We start from the raw sequence: 9,743 nt of genomic DNA, 5'->3' as shown, positions 1-9,743 counted from the left end.
CACACAAACGGAGGTTGCCATAAAAAAAAGGTCCTGCTTTCTCAACCTCACCCCTTGTCCGAGGAGTGATGACCCTCCGGTTAAACTCACCACCAGTCATTTCTCTTTAATGACAGGTTATTTCTAGATTTTTTCTATTCAAATTGTCAGAGATGTTACTATATACCTCTGGAACAGGTGAGACTTGAAATCAGGCATCCTAACTCAAAGGCAGAAACACTATCACTGCAACACAAGAGCCCTCAGAGGAAGCTTCTATGAAATCTGTCTTTCGTGGTGCTGATTGTGGGATAATCGTTGGCAAAGGAAAGCTTCATGCTCTTCTTCAATGCTGAAGACTTAACCTCATCCAAAAACAGCACTACATTAACAGAAACAACTATATTATGTATCAGCTTAGTTTGAGAGATGATGCCGTGGTGTAATGAACATCAGACTCAGAAGCATGAGTGCCAATGAGCCAAGTTAATGAATAAGGAAAGAAAACTGCCATTGCCAAGACATTCAAAACAGTGAATTTATGATCTCACAGACATTCCACTTCAAACCAAAAGATGCATTATCTTGTGGAAAGTGTTTATTGCATGGAATACTAGTTAAAAAACAGCAAAGAAGTCTGACTATTACTTGCCACTTTAAACATCAGTCACTCGCATTTCTATCATGCATAGTCATCATTACAAAAACAAAAGAAACTGAATTTATACCACTCTTCACAACCTCAGGATCCCCTTTGCTTCAGAAGTCAACTACATTTTATAGCCACTGTTGTAACATAGGAAACGTAAGAATTTTTACACAGCAGGATCCCACAATGTTATTGGTCATTTAGATTATTAGAGTACGCAGGAGTGCAGAGTTGAAGTTAAAATTCAGATCAAAGATGATCTTATTGAATGGTGAAGCAGTTCAAAGAGCTGAGTGGTCTACTCCTGTTCCTTGTTGGTATGTCCTTCTAGATAAAGAGATCACAAGATAACCGTTTGTGACATTAGCTGGAATACAGGGAAACCTCCCCTGCTTAGATGTCAAAGAGCACTTTTGAAGCCAATCAAGGTAGCAGACAAGGCATCAGCTTATTCTCTCATCCTGGAACATGACAGTGCAGTACTACAACAGCCTGTCAGCTTTGACTTTGCATCTGTTTTCAAGTCTCTGGAACGATAGGTGAACCAAAAAGCTTCTGACTCGGGTGAATGTGCTACCAACCGAGGTACAGCTATACAATAGCCAAAAAACACAGTTGTTTGAAGTGACCAGGCATGTATGGCAGAATGGAATTATCTGCTGAATTTACAAATACTTCTGCAACAATGAATCAGGTCATGGTAATTCAGCTTAAAACAAAATATTCAGCCCAACTAAAGGTTTAAAATAAAGTACACTGAAAATGAGGAATGTTTTTAAAACTGACCATCACGTGAATATATACAAAAGAAACTGTACAGTACAAAACCACTTCAGCAATCTCATGGTTTAAATGACTATAAATCAAACAAGTATGACAGCACAATTGATAACATTGATGCTCTATAATTTTGCCATTACTTTTTTTGTTTGGATGAAAAAAGGTTTTCTAATAAATAAGTATCTTACCTGGGTGTTTTAATTTATGGAACAGAGATCAATTTAAAAATCAAGGAACAAGGGGAGCAGGCAGAGAGGAGGGCAGTAATCACGTGGGATAACAACTACCTCTCTTCCTTTCAAGAGAAAAAAATACCTGCCAAAATGCTTTGTGTACACACAACCTGACCAGGTTTCCATCTGGAGAAGCACAAATGCAAAGGTTTAAGAATCTTACACTTTTGAAAAAGGAATCTTGCACGGCACAAGCAATAAACCGTACAGCAAGATTAAAAGGTGCCCATTTCTCTCCACCTCCACATTCCAGTACTCAAGATCCACAGAATTAATTTTGTCAAAGCAGCAAACTAGTCTCACTTGGGTTTATAAAATGATATCTGCAGCTCATTTGGTCTCTGCATGAGGTGAAGTTAGGTTCAAGCTTCTGACAAATGTCTCAAATTCCAAGGTGACATTCAATAAGATTTTCAGGAAAATCAACTTAATGTTCAGTGTAGGTAAAGCAACACAAATGAACAGGATCTGGGAAAAACCCAATATTTGTTACAGCATGCGATATCTTTGCTCACCTCCAACTTTCCCATGGTTTAAGAACTCGTGCTTCATTCTGGATAAGGTGAACACTGGTAGGATTACTTTGGATCCAAACTAGCTACATTGCAGGTTACAGCTGCTATTATCGGCTTCCTTCTGTTTGAAGTTTCATGCTGCATTTTAGATGCTGTTGCCAGATTATTCACATAGCATTCCAACCATATCACATGACTTAGATAGCCCAGCAAGAAAATTTGTACCCAACCAAAATCTCAAACGTTTTTTCCTCTCCTGAAAAGAGTCAGCCCATACATCCCTGATCCTGTTTTCTCATTAAATCTGGTGGGCCAGGAACAGCTGTCCAAAGGTCAACGCAACTCACTGACAATCAAGCTTAGAGGCATTAGAATTGAGCCTCTGTAGACACCGCTCTTGCTCAGATCCAGGTTCTAGTATTTTATAGCACCTTGCTCAAATCTTACGATCACCTTTTATTTGGATCTTTCCTTCCCAAGGCCACAATTGGCCTGACATCTTAGAAACACTGAACACCAAATCACAGATGGCTGCACAGTTCCTTTGGGTCTACCTGGATTGTTCTGCAAAACAGCTGATGCAGAACCAATCTCCTCCTCTTTCCCAATCTTTCTTCAAATATTTATCCAGCTTCCTTTTGAAAGTTACTGTTGAGTTGGTATTCGCCACCCTCTCAAGTTGTGTACTCCAAATCATAACCACTCATTGCATTAAACATAAAAAGTTTGTCTTCATGTTGCTTCTGATTCTTTAGTAAGTCAATCACTTTAAATCAGTGCCCTCTGATTCAACACTTCAGCTACTGGAAATAGTTAAAATCAATATTTACTCCACCCAAGCTCCTACTGATCATAAAAGGGGGCTGGAAGCCCTAAAGAGACTGGGCAGGCTGCAACTAAAGAGAGAGATAGGATTGAGTTCTTTGCAGGTTTTTTGCTAGTATGAGGGAAGGTTTAAAACAAGGTTGGCAACAAATGAGGAAGCCAAGACATATGATCTAAGAAGAATTTCATGGCACACAGTATAGAACTGAAGAGTCACAAAAATTGAAATGCTGCCAGATCTGCTGAGTTTCTTCAACAATTTGTTGATGATTCAAGACAGAATCTCTCTAGCTTGGACACGTATTGAACATGTTTTCCATTACAGTGGACTGCATCAAGACCAGATGAGATCCATCCAAAGATACAAAAGGAAGTGAGAATTGAAGTTACAGAAACATTGGCCATAATTTTCCAGTCGTCCTTGGACTCTCCACGGTGCCTAGGAACTGAAGGATTTCAACCCTTTTAAATAAAAGCAGACATGTAAGCATATGCAGCAACTACAAGCACGTGAGTTTAACTTCAATAGAGGAAAATTTCTAGCAACAATAACCTAGTACAAAATGAATAGTCACATGGACAACTGCAAGTTAATTAAAAGAAACCTATGCTGACTTAAGAGAAAATGTTTAAAGTTTCTTTCAAAAAACGTTATTTTGGAAAAATAGCAGAGGGTTGACGACGGCAACGGAGCTGAGGTGACAATGGATTTCCAAAAGGTACAGTGCCAAATGACAGACTTGTGGACAAGGTTAAGGGTTAGTAGTAACACAGATTTTAAATTAGTTGAATAACAGGAAACAAGTGACTAATGGATGTTTTTTCAGGCTGGAGAAATATCTGGAGCAGAGTTCTGCAGGAGGTCAGTGTTGGGACACTTGCTTTTCCCAATATACATTAATGTCCCAGGCTTTAGTGTACAGGGAGGTTTGCAGATGGTACAAAGCTTGAAATCATTGCAAAATGCAATAAAGATAGTACAGAACTTCATAATGACAATTTGGTAGAATGGACAGAAAGATTGCACATTTCTCTTCAATGAGCTACATGTTCTCTGATTAATTTTGGTCTGAAGAACATGGAGACACAATACAAAAGGTGCTATTCTAAAGTGAATGTAACAGGACCTGGGTGCATGTGCACATTAATCATTAAGGTGTCAGAGCAGGTTGAGAAAGTGATATAAAGCTCAGAAATCTTTGGCTTGATTATTAGGGACAAAGCAAGGAGATTATGTTGAATATTGACAAAATACTGCAGATGCTGAAAATCTGAAACAAATCATATTGCAGAAACTCAAGAGGTCTGGCAGCATTTGCCAAGGGAAACATAGTTAATGTTTCAAATTCAGAAAGACACTTCTTCAGAACTGACTTTCTCCAGCATTCGCTGAGGCTACATTGAACTTGTACAAGATACCAACTTGGTCTGAACTAGAGTAATGTATCCAGTTCTGTGGCTGCATTTTAAGAATGTTTCTTCAAAACATTGGCAAGAGTACAGAAAATACTCAAGAGAATTATTCTAGAGATGAGAATTTCAGACAGACATGTGAAGTTAAAACTATTTTCCTTGGAGGAAAGGTGATGGGGATGAGATTTGAAGGAGGTGCTTAAAATCATGAGGGGTCAAGACAAAGCAGATAGGGAGAAACAGTTTTGACCTGTGAAAATGATAGAGAAAGAGAGAGGGCATAGGCACAAAGTAATTGTTAAATGAAGTAAATCAAGGAAAAACAGTTCTAAAAAACACCAAGTGGTTGCAGTCTGAAACACAACGGAAATAAGTTCAGTTGAAGCATTCAAAGAGCTGGACTGCTATCTGAAAAAGGTAGAACATGCAGTATTGGAGGGAAAAGCAAGCGAATGACTCAAAATGAACTACTTATTTGAAGAGTCAATGCAGACATGTTTGGGCTAAATGACCTCATTCTGCACTGCAACAGTTCTACGATTTTGTGAAATCTGCTTAGTTTTCCCAGCTCGAGATGTTCTCCAGAAAACTTTGGCTATATTTTTAAAGAGGCAAGTACACAACCTGCTACTTTCTCATTGCTTCTGTGGTGGTTGGAGAATGACAGCTTGGTCATCAGTTCCCTTTTACTGGATTTGAGAAATATAGGAAATAGGAGCTAGGGCAAGAATAGGCCAGTTGACCCCTTTCACCTACTCCACCATTCCTCTAGTTCATGGCTTATCTAAATATCCATGTTACTTGACTGCACTATCTTTGATAGCTCAAAATCCATTGATTTCAGTCATTGAGTATATTCAGCCTCCGCAGCTCTCCTTGGTACAGAATTCTAAAGACTCACCACCCTGAATGAAGAAATCAGTCCTAAATGGCCCGAGCCTGTGTCACCTGGCTCTGCACTCTCCAAACCAAGGTGTGGCTCTCAGGACACTTCCACCCAGTCCCATTTACTTCTTGGTCAACTGGTTTCCGCTTTTTCCACCAGAGAATAGACAGTAACGGATTTGATTTGTCGTCATGTGCACCTCAGTACAGTGAAAAGCTTTGTTTGCAAGCAGATCATTGTAAGTAAGGACATACAGAATAATGAGTGAGGAAAAACTTGGACATAGTAAGGCATACAGCAGATAGGGAGAAACAGTTTTGACCTGTGAAAATGATAGAGAAAAAGAGAGGGCATAGGATGTACAGGAGACAAGATCAATGCTGACCTTGTTAGTGTTGATCTTGCCTGATCTGGTCCAGTCTGTTTTTCCTGATATCAGTCAGAGTTATCATCCTAGTTTGATATGAAACTTTGGCCCATTTTGCTGTGCCTTTGTCATAAATTAAAACCAGCACAATGCTGTATAAAGTGCGGTAAACTTCAAGGAATGTTTCCAGTGCTTAAAAATATGCTACAAAGGAAAAAAAAAGGAACTGCGCATATATGCAAAGCTCTGCAATTCTTCTTAATTGGAGATTTTTGGGCATCAAAATAAAAAAGGGATGAGCAAAGACAATACAGCAGACACCAAAGAGAAGCCAAAATATCAGTGTTCATGTAACAGATTTATAGAAGTCTACAGAAAGACAGGTGGTAAGGAGTTAACTAAAATGGGGAATGAAGAAAATTTGAAAATTGAGTAACCAATAAGACAAATTAGTGAAACAGACTTGGGAAGCCTGTAGAATATGGCAATGGTACCATGCCCAGTGATCCTATTTAAGTCTCCCAACCAAACATTACAATATTTATACATTCTTACATTATAGGAGTGCCTACAATTCAAAGCTACTTACTTGACTACAAAGCTCAGACCTCAGTGGTCACAAGCCTCTTTTTAAAGAGGAACTGTCATACACATATGCTGCTGAACCTGGGAGGCCACAAAAATGTTACAATTTTAGTCCAAACTCAAAAAAAGTTCATAACTCCACAAAATGCCATTCTAATGAACATTGAGAAACCATTTTACACAAGGGGCAAATAATTCAAATAGTGACACTTGAGCACAACTGCATTTCAAGTGCAGAAATAGATTCTAAAGCTCTTTCCGTTAAACATCAAAAGAGCAAGGAAGGAGAAACAAACCAGACAAGGATGGTAGAAGTTGCAGGGGAGGAAATTGATGGAACTTGCCTTGACAAGGAATTTCAGAGTGCTACAGTGGTCAAAAGAGTGGAACGGGAGAGGACACACACACACAAACTTGCAGGAAGGCTCAGCAGTTCACATGAGAAGTTAAATCACGGATTACCATGACAGTCCACAATTTAATATTAAATCTTAAATTGGTTTAACCAAATTTTTGACTACTGAAGGAAACCTCCATTTTTCACACTATTTCTTATTCTATAAAAATAACATCTATTAACATTACAACATCCTGCAGATCAATCACTGATTATTCTAAAGATTTAGAGAAGTGTTAAAACATAATCAAGTGCTAGGTGAATACAATGGCCAATTGTAAGCTATCAACTATGACACAACCAAAGTCATACTGGACTTTGTCAATGTCCAATGACAATCTGACTCGCCTGTTCCTTATATCACAGTGTTAATCATTTTTATGTAGTTTTCAAAACTTTTGAATACTACATAAAAATTTAAACAGCAATAACTGGTGGCAATTCAAAACAAGGAAACAAGAGGGTTTAATAAACAATGATATGTCAAAAGCAAATCATTTGACCAGGGGATGAAGTTTTCAACATTAGTCTCCAATTCAGCATTAAACTTTTGATGAGGGCAAGACAATCACGTTTGTATGTAGCACAATACCTGTCTCATTCATTTCCAAAAAGTGAACAAAGTTTAGCCTGCCATAAACATTAAAATTTCAATTTGTCATCAAGTTCAAATTCATCCTCATTTCTGCAAACTGTAATTGTGACAGTACCAGGGCAATTGAAATGGGAAACATAATATGGTAGGAACAAATCACTCTGTTTAAAACAGTCTGGACAGCTTACTAAATTACCACTGCAGAGAATACACTTTCTGGATTCATTTCAATTATTTCTTGAATTATTACAATTTGATCTCGAGAAGTAAAGCTTTTTCTAAAATAAATATTTTCAGTTATTAGTACAAACAAAAGTGCTGTTCTTTGTAAATTCAATAAGGTTTACATTTAAATTCATTAAATTACATTCATCCTTTGTCCCGGGAACCAATATACTTCGATTTTTTTTGGTCTATAAAAAAAAACTAATATCACAGCATGGTTCAGAAAAGTACCGGGAAACCTTTTTTTTAAAAAAAAAGCAGCTTCTGAAATTGGAGAAAATTACCAAAAATACAACACAGTGCAGATTCCCAAGCATTATATGGTTTTTCAAATTATTCATTTCAGACATTTACATCACATTTCAGACAGGAAGAGGCAGGCAAAAATATGGCAAAGTATACTAAAATTATCCAAGAATTGTACCCAAGATTTTGAACACAGCACTGAGCTTTGCAAACTTTATTTTAACGTCAACGTTACATACACACACACGCACGAAATTTTCAATAGGAACTACTCGTTTTGCAGCATGGTACAGTAGGAAGGTGGTTGCAGGACAATTTCTCGCAGCAATTTAGACCACAGAGAAATTAACTCGTTATTTTCTGCTCACCATAGTCAAGAAACGATATATTTCGTAGTAGACCCCGGCACTTTTGGCACATCCTAATTTAAACACACAAGCATCTACAAACAATTCACCATTTTTCAAATCTCTCCGAAATAGGGTACTGTTAGGATTAGACGGAGGCGCTAATAAAAAAAACACACCCCAACTGAAGATTTATGCAGCGAAAAACAAAAATATGCACACATTTCAAATCCATACATTAAAATAAACCAGGAAGGAGACAAGGGAGAAGGCAAAAAGGTTTGAAAGAAGAAAACTACACTTCTTTTAAAATCCAAAAACATCATTGAAAAAGCAGGAAACAGCAGCCATAAATATTAGGGCAAACATCGGTGTTTGTGTTTTTGTTGGAGTTGGGGCTGGGGGTGAAGGGAGGAGAGAGGGGGAAACGGTTCTGGCTGTTTACCACTAAAAACCTACTTTTCGACACTTTCTTCCCGTCAGTGTCGGAGTAAAACCAGCCACAGAAAAGATAACTACGATCAGAGGCAAAACACAAACCCCAATCTGCAACATTTATCGGTTCCACCACGACCACACACACAAAAAAAACTCTTCCTTCTCCGAGTAACACAAGAAACCAGATTCCCCGCCACCAATTCTCGCAAAACAAAAGAGAGGTTGCATTTTAAAAATTAAAGGGCAGTAATGCTGTTTGCCCTTTACGAATGAACTTCCCACACCATCCCCCTCACCTGGTTCAAGTCCTCGTCCGTCAGTAAGTGCACCTCCCGGGGTTTGAAGCAATTTTGACATTTGCTCTTATTGAAGATATTAGCCTGGAATTTGCGGCACGGATTGTCCTTGGCTCCGGCCAACATCTCGGTTAAAAAAAAGAGGTAAAGAAAATAAACAAACTCCCTTCACTTTCCTCTAGCGCGGAATTAAAGGGCGATGAATTCTTGATATGTTTTTCTTCTGGAAAAAAAAAGGGGGAATCTCTCCGTGATAAATCACGGCGGAGGGCGGGCTGCTCCGCCTAAAACAGGCCGAATCTTCGAGCCGTCCACCCGGATTAAGTCGGCGGAGGGCACCGGTACATCATCGGGTCTGCCCTCACCCACTGCCCCCGGGCCTGGATTCAGGTTCACAGCAGCTCCCGGGAGGCCACACACCCGAGCTCGGTGTCTCTGTCTTTCCGTTGATGGCGGCCCCTCGCCTTTTCAAAACCCCAGCCGGGGCCCGGAGTCGCGATGGCGGTTACTGCTGCTCGGCGAAGATGGCGGCTAGAGGAGGTGAAGGAGAGAGGGAAGGACGGTGGGGTAGGGGGTGTGAGGATACCCCCCAGGGGGTGAAAGGCGGTGGGCTTTAATCGGCTCTGCTTTTTCTTCTCCCCACCCCAACCCCGGTAACAATTCCCGAACCTTCCGCCGCTCGCTCGCTCTGTCTGACTCGCGCGCTGCCCGCCCGCTTTTATCAATGGCTGCGCACAGCGCCGCCAGCAGGAGGAGTGTAGCAGGGCGACTCCCTGGACACAGCACAGCGCAGATACAGATGGGGCACATCGCAGATACAAAAAGAGGGCACAGTGCAGATACAGAGAGAAGGCACAGCACAGATACGGAGAGAAGGCACAGCGCAGATACAGAGTGGGCACATCGTAGATACAGAGAGAGGCCACAGCACAGATACAGAGAGAGGCCACAGCACAGATACAGAGAG

General features: G+C 39.9%; 1 protein-coding gene across 4 annotated transcripts in view; it reads right to left on the bottom strand.

Annotated features, from left to right (window-relative positions):
- Positions 1-9,454, bottom strand: part of LOC109915688 (COP1-interactive protein 1-like) — a 343,206-nt gene extending 333,752 nt beyond the window's left edge. For all 4 annotated transcript variants that reach the window (XM_048610817.1, XM_048610815.1, XM_048610818.1 and 1 more), the window contains exon 1: positions 8,777-9,454. In XM_048610817.1, coding sequence (XP_048466774.1) covers positions 8,777-8,902 — 126 coding nt within the window. In that variant the 5' untranslated portion in view covers positions 8,903-9,454. The remainder of the gene's footprint in view (positions 1-8,776) is intronic.
- Between the last annotated feature and the right edge of the window lie 289 nt (positions 9,455-9,743).

Source organism: Rhincodon typus, chromosome 23 (genome assembly GCF_021869965.1).
Source record: "Rhincodon typus isolate 14 chromosome 23, sRhiTyp1.1, whole genome shotgun sequence".
In the NCBI taxonomy this organism is placed as follows: domain Eukaryota; kingdom Metazoa; phylum Chordata; class Chondrichthyes; order Orectolobiformes; family Rhincodontidae; genus Rhincodon; species Rhincodon typus.
This window is presented reverse-complemented; position numbering and strand designations above follow the sequence as displayed.